This window comes from Bombina bombina, chromosome 3 (assembly GCF_027579735.1).
Source record: "Bombina bombina isolate aBomBom1 chromosome 3, aBomBom1.pri, whole genome shotgun sequence".
Lineage (NCBI taxonomy): Eukaryota > Metazoa > Chordata > Amphibia > Anura > Bombinatoridae > Bombina > Bombina bombina.
In genome coordinates, this window is record NC_069501.1 from 965511041 (window position 1) to 965534754 (window position 23714).

Consider the following 23714-nt stretch of genomic DNA (forward strand, 5'->3'; position numbering starts at 1 on the left):
ACTGAGATTTCTCCCTAAGGTTGTGTCTGATCGCAACATTAATCTGGAGATTTTGGTTCCTTCTTTGTGTCCTAATTCTTCTTCGAAGGAACGGTTACTTCATAAGTTGGATGTGGTTCGAGCCTTGAAATTCTATCTTCAGACTACGAAGGATTTCAGACAAACTTCTGCTTTGCTTGTTGTTTGTTTGGGGAAGTGCAATGGGTAGAAGAAGACTTGTACTTCCCGGTCCTAATGGCTGAGGAGGATGATTCGTTGAACTTATGAGACAGCAGGACATAAGCCTCCTCAGAGGATCACGGCTCTCTCAACTAGAGCTGTGGCTTCTTCTTGGGCCTTTAACAATGAGGCCTCTATGGAGCAGATTTGTTAGGCAGCTACCTGGTCCTCCTAACATACTTTTACAAAGTTTTACAAATTTTACGTTTTGGCTTCGGCTGAAGCAGCTTTTGGAAAAAAGGTTTTGCAAGATGTAGTGCCATCAGAATAGGGTCCGCCTCCTTTTTACCCTTCCATTTTTCATTTAGTGTCCTCTAGAGCTTGGGTATTTGTTTCCCACAAGTAATAAATGAAGCAGTGGACTCTCCTCGTATTAGATGGAAAACATAAATTATGCTTACCTGATAATTTAATTTCTATCGTTACGAGGAGAGTCCACGGCTCCTGCCCGGTTCTCCGTTGGTCAGACCTAAATTAATTTTGTTTTTCTTCTGGCACCTTTTATACCCTGATATTTCTCCTACTGTTCCTTATTCCTTCGGCAGAATGACTGGGGGATGAGGGGAGTGAGGGAGGTATTTAAGCCTTTGGCAGGGGTGTCTTTGCCTCCTCCTGGTGACCAGGTTCTGTATTTCCCACAAGTAATGAATGAAGCCGTGGACTCTCCTCGTAAGAATGGAAATGAAATTATCAGGCAAGCATAATTTGTTTTTATTTATATTAGGAGATAGGGGGAAGTAAAAACAAAACAAAAACATACTCTACAGTAAGGGACTCTAGTGAATCGCCCAAAAAATAATATAATGTGTGCAGTAAGGCTCAAGGAACATACTGTGAAGATAAAAAGATGGTTCCAAGTAAATGACTTGAAAATAATATCGTGCATTTCTCAATCCACAGTTACTGTAAAAGTGATTCAAGGGATGTGCGACACTCACTGGTAAAAACAACCCTATCTCTCTCCCATATTTTCATGTGATGGCCTCATATAAAGTTATTGGTAATGTTAAGGCCCCTTTTCTCTTGTAAGGTGTATCCAGTCCACGGGTTCATCCATTACTTGTGGGATATTCTCCTTCCCAACAGGAAGTTGCAAGAGGACACCCACAGCAGAACTGTCTATATAGCTCCTCCCCTAACCCCCACCTCCAGTCATTCTCTTGCAACTCTCGACAAGATAGGAAGTATCAAGAGATATGTGGTGACTTAGTGTAGTGTTACCTTCAATCAAGAGTTTGTTATTTTTAAACGGTACCGGCGTTGTACTGTTTTACTCTCAGGCAGAAATTAGAAGAAGAATTCTGCCTGGAGGTTGATGATCTTAGCGGTTTGTAGCTAAGGTCCATTGCTGTTCTCACACATAACTGAAGAGTATGGGAAAACTTCAGTTGGGGGAACGGTCTGCAGATTACCTGCTTTGAGGTATGTTCAGTATTTTTGTTTCTAGAAAGATGAATAAGTTCTAGAAAATGCTGACAGAGCCTTGTGTACTTGAGGTAAGCTAGATGCAGTGATTTAACGACTGGGATCATGCTTACAAAACAGGGTAATACTCATGTTAATACTCATATTACTTAGTGACAAAACGTTTACATGTTTCATAAATAGGACGTTTTTTCTCTGAGGGAGATAAGTCTTTATTTGGGGCCTAGTTTTCCACATGGCTAGTCAGATACTCCTAGGAGTATTTTCTTAAGGCCCCTCTGACATCCAATACATGCTGGGAGGGGCCTATTTTTGCGCTCTAGATGCGCAGTTTTCCTTCAGACTGAGACATCCAGCTTCCCTAGAGGAGTCCTCTGGCATCTGAGGACCATTATGAAGGCTTTATTTCTTCCCTAAATCGTATTTGAGGGCAGGTAGGAGCCTCAGCAGAGCTGTGGCAAGGTGCTCAACTGTCTTTTACTGGGTTGACGTTTTTTAAATCCGGTTTGGGGGCTAAGGGGTTAATCATCCATTTGCAAGTGGGTGCAATGTTGCTTTAGTCCCTTACACACACTGTAAAAATTTCGAAGTCTTTACTATATTTTTACACTGTTTTGCAGTTTAAGTGCTAGTTTTTTTCTCTTAAAGGCACAGTAACGTTTTTGTTTAATTGCTGTTTCACCTTTATTAAAGTGTTTTCCAAGCTTGCTTGTCTCATTACTAGTCTGTTAAACATGTCTGACATAGAGGAAACTCCTTGTTCAATATGTTTGGAAGCCATTGTGGAACCCCCTCTTAGAATGTGTACCAAATGTACTGAAATTTCTATAAACTATAAATACCATATTATGGCGCTTAAAGATTTATCTCCAGAGGATTCTCTGACTGAAAAAAGGGAGATTATGCCATCTAGCTCTCCCCATGTGTCAGAACCTATAACTCCCGCTCAAGTGACGCCAAGTACATCTAGCGCGTCTAATTCTTTTACCTTACAGGACATGGCGGCAGTTATGAATGCTACCCTCTCAGAGGTATTGTCCAAACTGCCAGGGTTACAAGGTAAGCGAGACAGCTCTGGGGCTAGAACTAATACAGAGCTTTCTGACGCTTTAATACCTGTGTCCGATATACCCTCACAATACTCAAAAGCTGAGGCAGGTGAGCTTCTATCTGTGGGTGACATTTCAGACTCCTGGAAGGCGTTGCTTCAGTCTGATTCTGAAATGACAGCGTTTAAATTTAAGCTTGAACACCTCCGCTTATTGCTTAGGGAGGTTTTAGGGACTCTGGACGACTGTGAACCCATTGCAGTTCCAGAGAAATTGTGTAAGATGGACAAATACTTTGCAGTGCCTGTTTACACTGATGTTTTTCCAGTCCCTAAGAGGTTTTCGGAAATTATTACTAAGGAATGGGATAGACCAGGTGTGCCGTTCTCTCCCCCTCCTGCTTTTAAAAAGATGTTTCCCATAGATGCCGCCATACGGGACTCGTGGCAGACGGTCCCTAAGATGGAGGGAACAGTCTCTACCCTAGCTAAGCGTACAACTATCCCCGTCGAGGACGGTTGTGCTTTCCTAGATCCTATGGATAAAAAATTGGAGGGTCTCCTTAAGAAATTTTTTATACATCAAGGTTTTATTCTCCAACCTCTTGCATGCATTGCCCCAGTTACTGCTGCAGCGGCTTTTTGGTTCGAGTCTCTTTAGGAGGCTCTACAGGTGGAGACCCCGTTAGATGATATTTTAGACAGGATTAAAGCTCTTAAGTTAGCTAATTTCTTTATTTCTGATGCAGTTTTTCATTTAGCCAAGCTAACGGCTAATAATTCAGGTTTTGCCATTCTGGTGCGTAGGGCGCTATGGCTTAAGTCCTAGTCAGCAGACGTTACTTCAAAGTCTAAGCTTCTTAACATCCCCTTCAAGGGACAGACCCTATTCGGGCCTGGCCTGAAGGAGATCATCTCTGACATTACCGTAGGAAAAGGTCACGCCCTTCCTCAGGATAGGTCCAATAAGTTAAGGACCAAACAGAATAATTTTCGTTCCTTTCGAAACTTCAAGTGGCGCAGCTTCAGCTTTCTGTAATACAAAATAAGAGGGAAATTTCGCTCAATCCAAACCAGTCTGGAGACCTAACCAGGCTTGGAACAAGGGGAAGCAGGCCAAAAAACCTGCTGTTGCCTCTAAGACAGCATGAAGGAGAAGCCCCCGATCCGGGACCGGATCTAGTCAGGGGCAGACTTTCTCTCTTTGCCCAGGATCCCTGGGCACTAGAGATTGTTTCCCAGGGATATCTTCTGGAATTCAAAGGTTCATCTCCAAAGGGGAGATTTCATCTCTCACAACTATCTGCAAACCAGATAAAGAGAGAGGCATTCTTACGTTGCTTAAACTTAAAGGATGCTTATCTCCACATTCCGATTCACAGAGATCATCATCAGTTCCTAAGGTTTGCCTTACTAGACAGGCATTACCAGTTTGTGGCTCTTCCCATTCGGGTTAGCCACGGCGCCAAGAATCTTTACGAAGGTTCTATAGTCTCTTCTGGCGGTTCTAAGGCCACGGGGCATAGCGGTGGCTCCTTACCTAGACGACATTCTAATCCAGGCGTCGACCTTTCAAATCGTCATTTCCATTATCTCATACAGCTTCCTGTAGCACGCCTGATCCTCCGTCTTGAGGGAGACTTTTACCATTGGACTGTACCGCACAGTTAAAGACCTCGTCCTGCCAAGTGCAAGCAAAAGGTTAAACATAGCTCTCCGGCCCAGGGGACATCCAGTGATTTATTAGATTAGTCTGCCTTTCAAGTGTCTCAGGATGGGTCACACTCTGAGTCTTCAGAGGATGAAATTTCTGGATCGGAGTCTGCTACCTCTAGGCCTCCGGCTGCGAAGGAGCCAGCCTTTAGATTTAAAATTGAACACTTAAGTTTTCTTCTAATGGAGGTTCTGTCTACATTAGAGGTTCCAGAGTCCAAGTTACCTGCTTATCCGTTGATCCCTAAATTAGACAGAGTCTACAAGGACAAGGTAGCACCGCTAACTTTTCCTGTACCTGTAAAAATGGCGAACATTATTAAAAACAAGTGGGATAGAATTGGATCTTCATTTTCCCCTTAGTCTGCCTTTAAAAAATTATTCCCGGTCCCGGACTCTCAGCTGGAATTGTGGGGTTCTGTCCCTAAGGTGGATGGCGCTAACTCCACGTTTGCTAAGCGTACTACTATCCCTCTTGAGGATAGTTCGTCTTTCAGAGAGCCGATGGATAAGAAGATAGAAACTTTTCTCAGGAAAATGTTTCATCATACAGGATATTTATTTCAACCGGCAGCGGCTGTTGCCTCGGTTGCTGGAGCTGCGGCCTACTAGTGTGACTCCTTAGTGGAGGGTCCCCTTGATGTTATCCAAGAAATAATTAAAGCTTTGAGAATTGATAATTATTTTATCTGTGATGCAAACATGCAGATTATTCGCCTTAATGCTAAAATTTCTGGTTTCTCAGTAAAGACCCGTCGGGCGCTCTGGCTGAAGTCCTGGTCTGCAGACATGACTTCTAAGTCTAGATTACTTTCCCTCCCCTATTAAGGGAAATATTTTATTTGGTCCAGGCCTGGGCTCCATTATCTCCACGGTTACAGGGGACAAGGGTGCCTTCCTACTGCAGAATAAAAAGAACAAATCTAAGGGACAAGGATCTAATTTTCCTTTCAATTTGAAAAGTCCCAACGTCAGCAGTCCTCCTCAAACCCGAGCTATTGTAAGACGGCTCAATCCTAGAATAAATCCAAGCAAAGCAAGAAGCCCGACAAGTCAGCATGAAGGGGCGGAGCCCGATTCGGCGCCGGATCGTATAGGGGCAGACTTTCGCTGTTTTTAGACGCTTGGTTGAGGGACTTGCATGATCCATGGGTCCTGGAGGTCATAGCTCAGGGTTACAAGATAGGATTCAAATCTTATCCACCCAAGGGTAGATTTCTCCTCTCAAGCCTGTCTTCAAAACCAGAAAAGAGGGAAGATTTTCTTGGGTGCGTGCGGGATCTGTCCTCCTTAGGGGTCATTGCCCTGGTTCCTATCGCAGAAAGAGGTTTAGGATATTACTCAAACCTGTTTGTAGTCCCAAAGGAGGGATCTTTCCGCCCGATTCTGGACCTAAAGTGCTTAAATAAGTTTCTAAATGTGCCCTCGTTCAAGATGGAGACAATAAGGTCCATCTTCTCTCTAGTTCAGGAAGGACAGTTCATGGCCACTGTAGATCTGAAGGATGCCTACCTTCACTTACCAATCCACAGGGACCACTTTCAGTTCCTAAGGTTTGCATTCCTGGATCAGCACTTCCAGTTCATCGCACTTCCGTTTGGTCTAGCTACTGCTCCAAGAATCTTTACAAAGGTTCTAGTGGCTCTCCTGGCCGTCGCCAGAACCCAAGGTATAGCGTAGCTCCCTACTTGGACGACATTCTGGTTTAAGCACCATCCCTTCGTCTAGTGGAGGACCATTCATGTGATCTCCCTTCTTCGATTACATGGATGGAAGATAAACTTACAGAATAGTTCTTATTCCAAGCACCAGGGTAGAATTCCTGGATGCTATAATAGACTCAATATCCATGAGGATATTTCTAACCGGCCAGAGACGTTGCAAGCTAGCTTCGGCATGTTTTTCCTTCCGGACATCCTTAAAAGCCATCTGTGGCTCAGTGTATGGGGGTAATTGGTCTCATGGTGTCCAGCATGGACATATGTCCCTTTACCAGGTTCTGTCTCAGACCATTTCAGCTATGCATGCTGAAACAGTGGAACGGCGATCATTCGGACCTGTCTCAACGGAATTCCCTTGACAGCCGGTCGAGAGAATCGCTCTCTTGGTTGCTCTGTCCAGATCATCTTTCTCAGACTATCCTGGGAAATTATGACTACGGACGCAAGTCTCTCAGGATAGGGAGCTTTTTGGGGTGCCAAGAAAGCACTGGGCCTGTGGTCTCAGGAGGAACGATCCCTCCCGATCAACATTCTGGAACTTCGAGCAATCTACAATGCTCTGTAGGCTTGGCCTCATCTTGGTTCGTCACGGTTTATCAGATTCCAATCGGACAATATAACCTCGGTGGCTTACATCAACCATCGGGGGGAAAGAGAAGCTCCCTAGCAATGAGGAAAGTATCTCGGATTCTAGAGTGGGCGGAGGCCCACAGCTGTTTGCTGTCCGCAATCCATGATCCGGGTGTGGACAACTGGGAAGCAGATTTTCTCAGCAGACAATCCTTTCATCCTGGAGAATGGTCTCTCCATCCCGAAGTGTTTGGGGAGATATGCTACAGGTGGGGGACGCCAGAAATAGATGTCATGGCGTCTTGTCTCAATACCAAACTTTAAATATAATACAAAATATAAGTGTGCAAAGTGGATGCTAAAGTATACAATTAAAAAGGTTTTTTTTAATTAAACTCAGAATTCTGAATGTTTGACCATGTGCAAAAATTCAAATCTAGTATATTCAAAATGCAGAGAGGCTTTTATGGGTCCTCACACCAAAGGGTTAAAATTCCCATATACTTCGATTAAATTAAATTAATGGTGAATACAAACATGAAACAAACCACATATGATTAAAATATATATTGTATTTTATAATGCTTAAAAATGAAATAAACAATTTGAAAATACTCTTTCTAAAATTATGAATCTAACATTTATTTATTTAATACAATTGATAGTGACCGGCCCTAACTTAAAAAACACATCTAAATTAATAACACATCTAAATTAATACCACATAAATTGATAAAAGGACAAATATGATCACAAAATAAAGTGTACATTTTTAGGACTCAGATGGAAACTTTGTAATTAGTCCCAAAAGGAAAGTCCCAAACGATGTCCTTCCCAAGCTTTCCATAAAAGCACAATGCACGATGATAGGCAAGAAAAAACTTCCGATTCCTCCCAGCTGGTCCTGAGCAGCGTCTAGGTGGGAGACAGAAGCGTCCACTTGAAATTGGTGTATATAGTTCATACAACAAACAAATATCAGTACTTACACATAGGTACCGAAAGATCAGCGCCGCGCCCGGCTCTCATCAAACACAGGTGTCCCGGTGTGTATAGGATCCACACAGGCTCTTCTCACAGCCTTAACACCAGCTCACTACAGAGAGTAGCCCAGAATGATGTAAAAATCAAGGCGCCAAACAGGATACACCTGTGAAAGGTGGATAAAAACTACAAGAAAGCAGCAAAAAAGTTGTTTTAAAATTCAAGTTCATAAATTCAAATTCTTAGAGTGACCAATGTTCAATATTAATATAGTTCAACTGAGCAACGCGTTTCAATTCCTTTTTCAAGCTCAGTTTGTGAGTCTCAGATGCCGGCTTTTTATACCCTCAGGAAATCTTCAAATTCTTAAAGGCATAGCCATTCCATTTGTTTTTGTCTCAGAAGTGCACAATATATATAGGAATGAAAAAAAGAAACCTCCCCAAAGTATGAAACCCCAAAATACTTTGGGGAGGTTTCTTTTATTCATTCCTATAGATATTGAGGGTGAATATGAGCATGAAACAAAAAATATGCAAATGACATTTTAAATGTGGTTTTAAATATTCTTAGAAATATTTTTATGAATTAATAAATTATTATTTATCATTCAATTTTCAGATACTGTTTTTACTCAGTAGATATACAGTTGTTCTGTTATTTATTTCTTTATTTCTCTATTTCCTCAATTTTTTGAAAAAGGTTTCTTGTAATGTGCTCTTTTTTTAAGTTTAATTTTTGGGGGGGTTTTTAGTCATGAATATAAGTTTATATATAAGGACAATCATTATAGAGATGTATCAAGTAAGACTGTTGATGCAGAAATAAGAAATTGTGCACTTCTGAGACAAAAACAAATGGAATGGCTATGCCTTTAAGAATTTGAAGATTTCCTGAGGGTATAAAAAGCCGGCATCTGAGACTCACAAACTGAGCTTGAAAAAGGAATTGAAACGCGTTGCTCAGTTGAACTATATTAATATTGAACATTGGTCACTCTAAGAATTTGAATTTATGAACTTGAATTTGAATTTTAAAACAACTTTTTTGCTGCTTTCTTGTAGTTTTTATCCACCTTTCACAGGTGTATCCTGTTTGGCGCCTTGATTTTTACATCATTCTGGGCTACTCTCTGTAGTGAGCTGGTATTAAGGCTGTGAGAAGAGCCTGTGTGGATCCTATACACACCGGGACACCTGTGTTTGATGAGAGCCGGGCGCGGCGCTGATCTTTCGGTACCTATGTGTAAGTACTGATATTTGTTTGTTGTATAAACTATATACACCAATTTCAAGTGGACGCTTCTGTCTCCCACCTAGACGCTGCTCAGGACCAGCTGGGAGGAATCGGAAGTTTTTTCTTGCCTATCATCGTGCATTGTGCTTTTGTGGAAAGCTTGGGAAGGACATCGTTTGGGACTTTCCTTTTGGGACTATTTACAAAGTTTCCATCTGAGTCCTAAAAATGTACACTTTATTTCTCCTGTTAAGTGTAGTCAGTCCACGGGTCATCCATTACTTATGGGATATTAACTCCTCCCTAACAGGAAGTGCAAGAGGATCACCCAAGCAGAGCTGCTATATAGCTCCTCCCCTCTACGTCACACCCAGTCATTCTCTTGCACCTAACTAATAGATAGGATGTGTGAGAGGAGTGTGGTTATTAAATTTAGTTTTCTATTACTTCAATCAAAAGTTTGTTGTTTTAAACAGCGTGTGTTGTTTCTTCTCAGGCAGTATTAGAAGAAGAATCTACCTGAGTTTGTGTATGATCTTAGCGGACGTAACTAAGATCCATTTGCTGTTCTCGGCCATTCTGAGGAGCGAGGTAACTTCAGAACAGGGGACAGCGGGCAGGGTTCACCTGCAAAGAGGTATGTTGCAGTATATTATTTTCTAAGGAATGGAATTGACTGAGAAAATACTGCTAATACCAATATAATGTAAGTACAGCCTTAAATGCAGTAGTAGCAACTGGTATCAGGCTGTTATGTATGTATGTTGGCACTAAAGTATTTCTGGGGAATGGCACTTCACTAAGAAAATACGATATACATATAACTTATAGCCTTTCTGCAGTGATAGCGACTAGCAACAGGCTTTTATTATTATTTCATATATTTAAAATGTTTACTGGCAGGTTAATCGTTTTTCTCTCTGAGGTACTTGGTGAAAATTTATGGGCATTATTTTCCACTTGGCTGTCGTTTATTTTGAATAAAATCAGTTTACTGAGCTTCCCCACTGCTGTATTATGAGTGGGAGGGTCCTATTTTGGCGCTTTTACTACGCATTAAAAATTCAGTCACAGTCTTCCTTATTCTCCCTGCATGATCCAGGACGTCTCTACAGAGCTCAGGGGTCTCCAAAACTAGTTTGAGGGAGGTAATCACTCACAGCAGACCTGTGAGACTGTGCTTTGACTGTGATAAAAACGTATTTATTTGATTTGTCAATCGTTTTTTAGTATTAAGGGGTTATTAATCCATTTGCTGATGGGTGCTATCCTTTGCTAAATTAATGCATTTCATATGAAAAATTGATTGCTATAACTAAACCGGTTCATTGTTATATCAAAGTGACAGTTTTTTGTGTGCTTCTTAAAGGCACAGTAACGTTTTTTATATTGCTTGTAAATTCATTTGAAAAGTATTTTCCAAGCTTGCTAGTCTAATTGCTAGTTTGTTTAAACATGTCTGACACAGAGGAATCTCTTTGTGCAATATGTTCAAAGGCCAAGGTGGAGCCCAATAGAAATTTATGTACTAATTGCATTGATGCTACTTTGAATAAAAGCCAATCTGTACAAGTTAAGCAAAATTCACCAGAGAACGAGGGGGAAGTTATGCCGACTAACTTGCCTCACGTGTCAGTACCTGCATCTCCCGCTCAGGAGGTGCGTGATATTGTAACGCCAAGTACATCAGGGCGGCCATTACAAATCACTTTACAAGACATGGCTAATGTTATGACTGAAGTTTTATCTAAATTGCCAGAACTTAGGGGTAAACGAGACCACTCTGGGGTGAGAACAGAGTGCGCTGATAATGCTAGGGCCATGTCTGATACTGCGTCACAAATTGCAGAACATGAAGACGGAGAGCTTCATTCTGTGGGTGACGGATCTGATCCAAATAAACTGGATTCAGACGTTTCAAATTTCAAATTTAAGCTGGAAAACCTCTGTGTATTACTAGGGGAGGGGTTAGCGGCTCTGAATGATTGTAACACGGTTGCAATCCCAGAGAAAATATGTAGGTTGGATAAATATTTTGCGGTACCAACGTGTACTGACGTTTTTCCTATACCTAAGAGACTTACTGAAATTGTTACTAAGGAGTGGGATAGACCCGGTGTGCCTTTCTCACCCCCTCCTATATTCAGAAAAATGTTTCCAATAGACGCCACCACACGGGACTTATGGCAAACGGTCCCTAAGGTGGAGGGAGCAGTTTCTACTTTAGCTAAGCGTACCACTATCCCGGTGGAGGATAGCTGTGCCTTTTCAGATCCAATGGATAGAAAGTTAGAGGGTTACCTTAAGAAAATGTTTGTTCAACAAGGTTTTATATTGCAACCCCTTGCATGCATTGCGCCTGTCACGGCTGCGGCGGCATTTTGGTTTGAGTCTCTGGAAGAGACCCTTGACACAGCTCCATTGGATGAGATTACACACAAGCTTAAAACCCTTAAGCTAGCTAATTCATTTATTTCTGATGCCGTAGTACACTTAACTAAACTTACGGCTAAGAATTCCAGATTCGCCATTCAGGCGCGTAGAGCGCTGTGGCTAAAATCCTGGTCAGCTGATGTGACTTCTAAATCTAAATTGCTTAACATACCTTTCAAGGGGCAGTCATTATTCGGGCCCGGTTTGAAAGAAATTATCGCTGACATTACGGGAGGTAAGTGCCATGCCCTGCCTCACCAAGGGCTAGACAGTCTAATTTTCGTGCCTTTCGTAACTTCAAGGCAGGAGCAGCATCAACTTCCTCGGCTCCAAAACAGGAAGGAACTGTTGCTCGCTACAGACAAGGCTGGAAACCTATCCAGACCTGGAACAAGGGCAAGCAGGCCAGAAAACCTGCTGCTGCCCCTAAGACAGCATGAAGTGAGGGCCCCCGATCCGGAAACGGATCTAGTGGGGGGCAGACTTTCTCTCTTCGCCCAGGCTTGGGCAAGAGATGTCCAGGATCCCTGGGCTTTGGAAATCATATCTCAGGGATATCTTCTGGACTTCAAAGCTTCTCCTCCACGAGGGAGATTTCATCTTTCAAGGTTGTCAACAAACCAGATAAAGAAAGAGGCGTTTCTACGCTGTGTACAAGATCATTTACTGATGGGAGTGATCCATCCGGTTCCGCGGTCGGAACACGGACAAGGGTTTTACTCAAATCTGTTTGTGGTTCTCAAGAAAGAAGGAACCTTCAGAACAATATTGGATTTAAAGATCCTAAACAAATTCCTAAGAGTTCCATCGTTCAAAATGGAAACTATTCTGACAATCTTACCCATGATCCAAAGGGGTCAGTACATGACCACAGTGGATTTAAAGGATGCCTACCTTCACATACCGATTCACAAGGATCATTACCGGTATCTAAGGTTTGCCTTCCTAGACAGGCATTACCAGTTTGTAGCTCTTCCCTTCGGGTTAGCTACGGCTCCAAGAATCTTTACAAAGGTTCTGGGTTCTCTTCTGGCGGTACTAAGACCGCGAGGAATATCGGTAGCTCCGTACCTAGACGACATTCTGATACAAGCGTCAAGTTTCCAAACTGCCAAGTCTCATACAGAGTTAGTACTGGCATTTCTAAGGTCACATGGGTGGAAAGTGAACGAAGAAAAGAGTTCTCTATTGCCACTCACAAGAGTTCCCTTCTTAGGGACTCTCATAGATTCTGTAGAAATGAAGATTTACCTGACAGAGGACAGGTTAACAAAACTTCTAAATGCTTGCCGGATCCTTCATTCCATTCCACACCTGTCAGTGGCTCAATGCATGGAGGTAATCGGCTTAATGGTAGCGGCAATGGACATAGTACCTTTTGCACGCCTACATCTCAGACCGCTGCAATTGTGCATGCTAAGTCAGTGGAATGGGGATTACTCAGATTTGTCCCCTATGCTGAATCTGGATTAAGAGACCAGAGATTCTCTTCTATGGTGGCTTTCTCTGCCACATCTGTCCAGAGGGATGCCCTTCAGCAGGCCAGACTGGACAATTGTAACAACAGACGCCAGCCTACTAGGTTGGGGCGCTGTCTGGAATTCCCTGAAGGCTCAGGGATCATGGACTCAGGAGGAGAGTCTTCTTCCAATAAACATTCTGGAATTGAGAGCAGTTCTCAATGCCCTTCTGGCTTGGCCTCAGTTAGCAACTCTGAGGATCATCAGGTTTCAGTCGGACAACATCACGACTGTGGCTTACATCAACCATCAGGGAGGGACAAGGAGTTCCCTAGCGATGATGGAAGTTTCAAAGATAATTCGCTGGGCAGAGTCTCACTCTTGCCACCTGTCAGCGATCCACATCTCAGGCGTGGAGAACTGGGAGGCGGATTTCCTAAGTCGCCAGACTTTTCATCCGGGGGAGTGGGAACTTCATCCGGAGGTCTTTGTCCAAATACTTAGACGTTGGGGCAAACCAGATATGGATCTCATGGCGTCTCGCCAGAACGCCAAGCTTCCTTGTTACGGGTCCAGATCCAGGGACCCGGGAGCGGTCCTGATAGATGCTCTGACAGCACCTTGGACCTTCAAGATGGCTTATGTGTTTCCACCCTTCCCGATGCTTCCTCGATTGATTGCCAGGATCAAACAGGAGAAAGCATCGGTGATTCTAATAGCGCCTGCGTGGCCACGCAGGACCTGGTATGCAGATCTAGTGGACATGTCATCCTGTCCACCTTGGTCGCTGCCTCTGAGACAGGACCTTCTAATTCAGGGTCCTTTCAAACATCAAAATCTAATTTCTCTGAAGCTGACTGCATGGAGATTGAACGCTTGATTTTATCAAAGCGTGGATTTTCGGAGTCAGTAATTGATACCTTAATACAGGCTAGGAAACCTGTTACCAGGAAAATTTACCATAAGATATGGCGTAAATATTTACACTGGTGCGAATCCAAGAGTTACTCATGGAGTAAGGTTAGGATTCCTAGGATATTGTCTTTTCTACAAGAAGGTTTAGAAAAGGGTTTATCTGCAAGTTCTTTAAAAGGACAGATCTCAGCTCTGTCCATCCTTTTACACAAACGTCTGTCAGAAGTTCCAGACGTTCAGGCTTTTTGTCAGGCTTTGGCCAGGATTAAGCCTGTGTTTAAGACTGTTGCTCCACCATAGAGCTTAAACTTAGTTCTTAGCGTTTTACAGGGTGTTCCGTTTGAACCCCTTCATTCCATTGATATCAAGCTATTATCTTGGAAAGTTCTGTTTTTAATGGCTATTTCCTCGGCTCGTAGAGTCTCTGAGTTATCGGCTTTACATTGTGATTCTCCTTATCTGATTTTTCATTCAGACAAGGTAGTTCTGCGTACTAAACCTGGGTTCTTACCTAAGGTAGTCACTAACAAGAATATCAATCAAGAGATTGTTGTTCCATCATTGTGCCCTAACCCTTCTTCAAAGAAGGAACAACTTCTGCACAATCTAGACGTAGTCCATGCCCTGAAATTTTATTTACAGGCAACTAAAGATTTTCGCCAAACTTCTTCCCTGTTTGTCGTTTATTCTGGACAGAGGAGAGGTCAAAAAGCATTTGCTACCTCTCTCTCTTTTTGGCTTCGTAGCATAATACGTTTAGCCTATGAGACTGCTGGACAGCAGCCTCCTGAAAGAATTACAGCTCATTCTACGAGAGCTGTGGCTTCCACGTGGGCCTTTAAGAATGAGGCCTCTGTTGAACAGATTTGCAAGGCTGCAACTTGGTCTTCTCTTCATACTTTTTCCAAATTTTACAAATTTGACACTTTTGCTTCTTCTGAGGCTGTTTTTGGGAGAAAGGTTCTTCAGGCAGTGGTTCCTTCCGTGTAAAGATCCTGCATGTCCCTCCCGTCATCCGTGTACTTTAGCTTTGGTATTGGTATCCCATAAGTAATGGATGACCCGTGGACTGACTACACTTAACAGGAGAAAACATAATTTATGCTTACCTGATAAATTCCTTTCTCCTGTATTGTAGTCAGTCCACGGCCCGCCCTGTTTTTTATGGCAGGTCTAAATTTTAAATTATACTCCAATCACCACTGCACCCTATAGTTTCTCCTTTCTCGTTTGGTTTTCGGTCGAATGACTGGGTGTGACGTAGAGGGGAGGAGCTATATAGCAGCTCTGCTTGGGTGATCCTCTTGCACTTCCTGTTAGGGAGGAGTTAATATCCCATAAGTAATGGATGACCCATGGACTGACTACACTACAGGAGAAAGGAATTTATCAGGTAAGCATAAATTATGTTTTTGTGATCATATTTGTCCTTTTATCAATTTATGTGATATTAATTTAGATGTGTTATTAATTTAGATGTGTTTTTTAAGTTAGGGCCGGTCACTATCAATTGTATTAAATAAATAAATGTTAGATTCATAATTTTAGAGTATTTTCAAATTGTTTATTTCATTTTTAAGCATTATAAAATACAATATATATTTTAATCATATGTGGTTTGTTTCATGTTTGTATTCACCATTAATTTAATTTAATCGAAGTATATGGGAATTAATTTTAACCCTTTGGTGTGAGGACCCATAAAAGCCTCTCTGCATTTTGAATATACTAGATTTGAATTTTTGCACATGGTCAAACATTCAGAATTCTGAGTTTAATTAAAAAAAACCTTTTTAATTGTATACTTTAGCATCCACTTTGCGCACTTATATTTTGTATTATATTTAATTTTTTTGTCCTTTTGAAAGTAATATTGGGAATCTTCCTTATATATAGGTGTTTGTATTCAATTCATTTTGCGCTGGTCTCTAATTGTTTTATTTTCTCAATACCAAACTACCCAGATATGGGTCGAGGTCCAGGGATCCTCAGGCGGAGCTAATAGATGCATTAGCAGTGCCCTGGAGGTTCAGTCTAATCTACCTTTTTCTGCCATTACCACTCCTTCCTCAGGTAGTGGCTCGCATCAAGCAGGAGCAGGCATCAGTAATACTGATTGCTCCATTGTGGCCGCGAAGGACGTGGTTCGTGGATCTAGTGAGGATGTCATCTTCTCCTCCATGGAAGTTACCTTTTTGCAGGGATCTGCTGAATCAGGTTCCCTTTGTTCATAAAAATCTAGATTCTCTGTGGCTGACTGCGTGGAGATTGAACGCTTAGTCTTTGCCAAGAGAGGGTTTTCTGAGTTATTGATACTCTCATTCAAGCTCGTAAGCCGTTTTCTCGTAACCTACTTATTCTGCTGTGAAGAGCGTGGATTTCCTTGACACAAAGTTAAGGTTGCCAGGATTCTATTGTTTCTCCAGGATGGACTGGAGAAGGGTCTTTCGGCCAGTTCCCTGAGGGGACAGATTTCGGCCTTGTCTGTTTTTCTGCACAAGAGGCTCTCTGAGCATCCAGATGTTCAGTCTTTTTTGTTAAGGCTCTGATCAGGAACCGACCTGTGTTCAGATCTTCCTCTCCCCCTTGGAGTCTTAATCTGGTTCTTAAAATTTTGCAACGGACTCCGTTTGAGTCTATGCATGAAATTGACATTAAGTTATTGTCCTGGAAGGTTCTTTTTCTACTGGCTATTGCTTCGGTGCACAGAGTATCTGAGATTGCTGCCTTGCAATGTGAGCCCCCTTTTCTGGTATTCCATTCGGATAATGCTGTCCTATGTACTAAGTTAGGGTTTCTCCCTAAAGTCGTGTCAGACTGCAACATCAATCAAGCGATTGTGGTTCATTCTTTGTGTCCTAATCCTCCTCCTTCAAAGGAACGTTTACTTCATAATTTGGACCTGGTTCATGCCTTGAAGTTTTATCTTCAGGCTACTAAGGGTTTTGGACAAACTTCTTTCTTGTTTGTGGCATATTTTGGGAAGCGTAAGGGTCAGAAGGTCTTTTTCGACTTCCTTATCTTTTTGGTTGAGGAGTGTTATCCGCTTAGCTTATGAGACAGCGGGACATAGACCTCCTCAGAGAATTACGGCTCATTCTACTAGAGCAGTGTCTTCCTCTTGGGCCTTTAAGAACGAGGCCTCTATGGATCAGATTTGTAAGGCGGTTACCTGGTCCTCCTTACACACTTTTTTTACATTTTACAAGTTTTTTGTTTTTGCTTCAGGAGAAAGATTTTGCAGCCTTTGGCGCCCTCAGATTAGGGTCCGCCTTCTTTTTTTTTTTTGTCCCTCTTGTTATCATTCAGTGTGCTATAGAGCTTGGGTATAAGTTTCCCAACAGTAAGGAATGAAGCCATGGACTCTCCTTATATTAAGAAGGAAAACATAAATTATGCTTACTATATAATTTAATTTCCTTCTGTATAAGGAGAGTCTACGGCCCCCACCCATGTTTCTCCGCTGGGCGGCCCCCCTAAATTTATAATTCTCTTCTGGCACCTATTATACCCTGATATTTTTCCTACTGTTCCTTGTTGCCTCGGCAGAATAACTGGGGGATAGGGGAAGTGGGAAGAGGTATTTAAGCCTTTGGCTGTGGTGTCTTTGCCTCATCCTGGTGGCCAGCTTCAGAAGCTTTTCCTACTCTCTTTTCTGCCTTGGCTATACATCAGACTAGTTTTAAGTAAGGTTGAAGGGGTTTTAAGGATTCTTGGAGTTTTGGGATCTTTGCCTCCTCCTAGTGGCCAAGAGTACAATTCCCAGTAGTAATGAATCGTTTGGACTCTCATCACTATGAAAGAAATTCATTTCTAATGTTAGCATAAATTTTTTATTGGTCGATGGAATGAAGGGTCTCCGGAAGACATCAAAAGCTAAAGTGACTACAGCCAGGATCTCTACCTGCTCTGCCCTCCTACTACTCCTACCTACAGATGCCCTCAACAGTACAGGCTTATAACTCATCCAGGTTAAAAAATAATAATAATAATACAGATGGCTCATGCAAATATGAAAATAAAAGCCTCCCTATATCTGCCATCCTATACACAGGCCTTGTTGGCTTAGCCCAGGGGTCAGCAACCTTGGCTTTCCAGATGTTTTAGAACTACATTTCCCATGATGCTTAGGCAGCTTAAAGACACTTAAGCATCATGGGGAATGTAGTTCTAAAACAACTGGAGAGCCAAGGTTGCTGACCCCTGGTCTAGCCCATTATACGCCCCTGTTGTAAGTAGATATTTTGCTATTCAGCGCGTTATTTACAAATACTGTATATTCTGTGCATATCATTTAGTTAATTAGCTGTTAGTATTTGAAAATTTGTGCTTAAAAAGTATTTTCTAACCTAGCAATATATAAACCAACCCTTTAAACGGGATTAAGTGTCACCCACATAACATTTTCAAATATTCTTATTAAAAGGACAGGAAACCCCAAAATTGTGTTCATGGTTTGGATAGAACATACAATTTTAAACAACTTTCCAATTTACTTCTATTATCAAATTTGCTTCATTCTCTTGTTATCCATTTCTGAAAGAACAATATTGCACTACGGGCAGTTTTGCTAATGTGTGCAGGCACCAATCAGCAGCTAGCGCCTTTTAGTTTACGATATGTGCGTATTCTTTATCATCAAGGGAGGTACCAAGAGAACATAGTACGTATGAAAATAGAAGTGAATTTAAACGTGTCTTAAAATTACATTCTCCAATTGAATCATGCAAGTTTATCTTTGATTTTCCTATCCCATTGAAGTAAAAAGGAACAGGAAAAATAACCATATCATTTTGTTTGTTCCCTTTTGAGGCTGGTGTCTTCTGTATACCCATGGTAATGGTATAGCAAACATAATCCGCCTGTGCACCAGAATAGCTTGCTCTGGAATGTAATTTAATTTTTATAATTAAAAAACACCTTTTCAGCATGGTTTGTAGGGCCTCATGTTTTTTCTTGTTGTTCCACCCCTTGTATGTTAATGATTTTGTAATTCTTTGTTAGTGAGAGCTACAAGGTTGAGCTTTGAAAACTGAACAAGCTGCATGCACAGCTTCTGAGACATTGCAGTGCAGGTTTGCATGATTATGTCTGCAAACACAAATTTTATGTTCATATAACTCTGCTTTGGTACCCCAAAGCTCAGTTCTAGGTCCCATTCTTTTTTTTATGTACACCATTATTCCTTAGTTTCTTAATCAAGTTCTGTGGCTTTCCATAGTATTTGTAGCTGATGGTAACAAAATCTGCCTTCAGAACTTTCTTCTCACATTCAGTCCTTGCCAAATATCTATTACCTGTATTTCTGCACTACCCTCCCACCTTTCTGTCCTAAGTCTCTTTCTGTCTCATTACTTCTTATCTGCAAAACTTTTCTAGAGCCGTGTACATGCTGCAGAATTATTTTCCTCTTTCTGTAAAACTTGCTTGTAGCTTTCAAGTTTCAAGCTTCCCATAAAAACATAAGAATGCATACAAATTACATTCAGATGTTTCTCTTGCCTCCAATCCCTCCCAATCAGTTATCTAAGGTACTTTTTGAGTGTGTAAGCTCATGAGTCCATCTGTCCTATTGGTCATTTCATGTAAATTTGGTTTTCAGCAAATAGTGAATCAAAGACAGGATCCTTTACCCTTTACAGTACATGCACCTGTCTCTTATAATTGTTCTTTACAATTTTATATCTGTTACACTGTGTAATTTGTTGGCGCTTTTGGTGAGTTCTTCTTCGGGGATATATCTGAGATATTGAACTTTAAATACTATGCTGCTTAGATTTGCTTGTTTTATTTCTATCAGAAGTCTATTCTGCAATTTAAGCTGTATTTGTGTGTGTTGAGCTTTTATGTTCACAATATTTGGAGAAATACAAAGAATCAGCCTTGTATAAATCTAAAAATATACTGAATTTGTTCATTCTAATTTTTTTTAGAGTTTATAGTGATTCGCCCTGCAAAACTGCAAATTTTACAATTTTTTTGCCATCCCCATGATCCAAGAGGTTTAAAATTTGGTCTGTTATAGCTTTTATGTTTTTTCAATTTAAATGTTGGACCTACACAGCCATATTCATAAGTATATATGTAGACGTGTGTGTTTTGTAGGTAAGTGTATACATACACATCTAAAAAAAAATCACTAATTTACTTGTCAGGAAAAAAAGCTATATTTTTTTTATAAATCCTAATTTCTTTCTCATCCGCTGTCATATCTTACTATTCTGTTTGTGAAATAGTGTTCATTTTAGACCACATATGTATGCTTGGTAAATATAAGTGAAACATTGTGCTCTTTGTGTTTTCACATAAAAAAATGCTGAAATTGTTTGTAATGTTTTTATTTTGCAGCAAACTGTTGAATAATGAGATTTTTCACACATCTCTTTTGGCCTGTGCTGTTGAAGTTGTCATGGCTACTTATGGAAGTAAGTAAAAGTTTTCTTTGGTGAACTCTTACTTCTAGAAACCTGTCTTATATATGGGGCATGGAAGTTAAAATTAGGGCTGCACTATTAATCGCATGATTTCGTAATGCGGGAGTATGAGATTTATAACACGCCCCCATGACATCACCTATGACGTACAGGAGGGCTCCGCTGCCGAGTAAATCAGTTTAAAGGAAAAAAAAGCTGCGCTCGCACTTCATTTGTCAGCGGTATCATCCCTCTCTGCTGCAAGCCTGTGGGTAAATATTTGCTTTAGCTGTTTGCGGTCTATTAAAGATCCCAGGGCAGTAACTCAGGCCTCCATATTGTAAGGCACGAGAGAAACCCTCAAACAACTTTCAGACATGCCACTGACGACACGGCCTGTGTGTGTGTGTGTACCGCTGTACATACCCAGAGGCCATGTGGAGCCCTGAGTTACTGCACTGGGATCTTTAAGGCGCAGGAGCTGGATACTGAGCTTGCTTCATTATCAGGGCAGGTAACACGCAGTGTAAGATGTTGGGCTGGCTTCAGCAGCAGCATGGGAGAAGAGGAGACTAAGACTGGAGAGCACATAGGCAGCCAACAGAAGCAGTGACCCCCTCAGTCTGGGGCTCCTCCTCTTCGGGCTGTGACTTCATCCTCAGCCCCGGAGCTCCCTGCTCAACCCAGCACGGCCCCACCCTCGCTACTCTCCTCGCTGGGAGATGAGTGTTTACTTAACGGTCTGCATTCACTGTAAGTTTGTACAGGGACGATGTGAGGGATGTGTATAAGCAACGCGCTACTTCCTAATGTAGTAGGCGTGTATAAGGTACTTTTGCTAGGGCCTCTGTGGGAGCGCAAACAGCTGGGTGAGACAGCAGGTAACACGCAGTGTAAGAACAACGTGGGCTGATGTTGCACAACTCTAAGTAACCTCTGATCACAAATTAGCTGTAGCTAACACAACTAAGATTTTAGAGAGCTGTGTGTCATGTAACAGACAGATAAGTAAAGTTATTTCTTTTGCAAGATGTACCGAGTCCACGGATTCATCCTAACTTGTGGGATATTGTCCTTCCTGACAGGAAGTAGCAAAGAGAGCACCACAGCAGAGCTGTCTATATAGCTTCCCCCTTAACTCCACCCCCCAGTCATTCTCTTTGCTGGCTCTAAGCAGGAAGGGTAAAGAGAAGAGGTGTTAAACTGTTAGTTTTTATTTTATCTTCAATCAAGAGTTTGTTATTTTAAATGGTACAGGTGTTGTACTATTTGCTCTCAGGCAGGATATAGATGAAGATTTATGCATGGAGGATGATGATCTTAGCATTTGTAACTAAGGTCCACCGCTGTTCCCACAGAAGCTGAGGAGTACAGGAAAACTTCAGTGTGAGGAACGGTTCTTGCTATACAGCATTGAGATGTTCAGTCATTTTTCTGCAGAGACTGTGTTAACTCAGAAAGGCAGACAGTATCCCCTTTAGGGGAAGGGTAAGCAGTAATCCTAGGGTAAAGAGGTTTTATTAGCTTGCATAAAGGGCTTATTTTGTTTATTTATTTTGGGCACTCAGTTTGTATGAGAGATATGGAGGACAAACGTTTGGGTGTTCTGGGAGTAACATTCTTTATTGGGACTTTTGCAAAGTGTTCATTTGGCTTATATTGGGTTACTATAACCCACATGGCTTCAGGCATGAGTGTGTTAGGCGGGGCCTATTTTTGCGCCTCTGTTGCACATTTAGTTGTACTGGCAAGCAGCAAGAAACTTCTCCTGAGCCCCTGATATTCATCCTGAGGGCCTAATCGAAGCTTTAATATCTTTTTATCGTTCCCTAAGGGCAGGTAGGGCCACAGCAGAGGCAAGGTGCTAATAGGGGTTTAAACCGGTTTTAGACATTTTGTGATCCGGTTTTGTTAATTGGGGGTGCATTGCTTATATACTTGGGATGCAATCCTCCTAAAGCTTAATAGGTACACTGTTAAAATTTCAGAAAATGTGAAGATATTTTAACCTGTTTTGCAGTTTGTGTATGCCTTTTTTTCTTTTAAGGCACAGTACCGTTTTTTGAAAATTGTATGTTTTTTTTCATTAAATAAAGTGTTTTCCAAGCTTGCTTGTCTCATTACTAGCCTGTTCAACATGTCTGACATTGAGAAAACTCATTGCTCAATTTGTTTAGAAGCCATTGTGGAACCCCCTCTTAGTATGTGTCCCACTTGTACTGATATGTCTATAACTTGCAGACAACATATTTTGAGTTTGGCAATGGATGATTCTCAGACAGAAGGAAATCAGGTTTTGCCATCTAGTTCTCCCCAAGTGTCACAAACAGTAACGTCCGCACAAGCGACGCCAAGTACTTCTAGTGCGTCTAATTCTTTCACCTTGCAAGATATGGCCTCAGTTATGAATACTACCCTTACAGAGGTTTTATCTAAACTGCCAGGGTTGCAAGGGAAGCGCAGTAGCTCTGGGTTAAGAACACATGCTGAGCCTTCTGACGCTTTAGTTGCCGTATCCGATATTCCCTCACAATGTTCTGAGGTAGGGATGAGGGATTTGCTATCTGAGGGAGAGATTTCTGATTCAGGAAGATTACTCCCTCAGACAGATTCAGATATGACGGCATTTAAATTTAAGCTAGAACACCTCCGTTTATTGCTTAGGGAGGTTTTAGCAACTCTGGATGATTATGACCCTATTGTAGTTCCAGAGAAATTGTGTAAAATGGACAAATATTTAGAGGTTCCTGAAGGGGTAGCCCCCGATCCAGGACCGGATCTAGTAGGGGGCAGACTCTCTTTCTTTGCTCAGGCCTGGGCAAGAGACGTTCGGGACTCCTGGGCCGTAGAAATTGTAACCCAAGGGTACCTTTTAGATTTCAAAGATTCTCCTCCAAGGGGGAGGTTCCATCTTTCTCAATTGTCTGTAAACCAGACAAAAAGAGAGGCGTTCTTACGCTGTGTAGAAGACCTTTTTACCATGGGAGTGATCTGCCCAGCTCCGAAAGCCGAACAGGGACAAGGTTTCTACTCCAATCTGTGTGTGGTTCCCAAAAAAGAGGGAACCTTCAGACCAATTCTAGATCTCAAGATCCTAAACCAATTCCTAAGAGTTCCATCCTTAAAGATGGAGACCATTCTGACTATTTTACCAATGATCCAGGAGGGTCAATATATGACCACCGTGGATTTAAAGGATGCTTATCTACACATTCCTATCCACAAAGATCATCACCAGTTCCTCAGGTTTGCCTTTCTGAACAGGCATTACCAGTTTGTGGCTCTTCCCTTCGGGTTGGCCACGGCGCCAAGAATTTTCACAAAGGTGCAAGGGTCCCTGCTGGCGGTCCTAAGGCCGCGGGGCATAGCAGTGGCGCCTTATCTAGACGACATCCTAATTCAAGCGTCGACTTTCCAACTAGCCAAGTCTCACACAGACTTAGTGTTGGCCTTTCTAAGATCTCATGGGTGGAAGGTGAACGTAAAAAAGAGTTCTCTTATTCCTCTCACAAGAATTCCATTCCTGGGAACTCTGATAGATTTGGTGGACATGAATTTTTTTTTGACGGAGGTCAGG

General features: G+C 41.9%; 1 protein-coding gene across 1 annotated transcript in view; it reads left to right on the forward strand.

The window, feature by feature from the left end:
- Positions 1-23714, forward strand: part of RB1 (RB transcriptional corepressor 1) — a 1127793-nt gene that overhangs the window by 604655 nt on the left and 499424 nt on the right. Inside the window, exon 19 of the mRNA XM_053708021.1 lies at positions 20073-20149. Within this exon, the coding sequence (XP_053563996.1) occupies positions 20073-20149 (77 nt within the window). The remainder of the gene's footprint in view (positions 1-20072; positions 20150-23714) is intronic.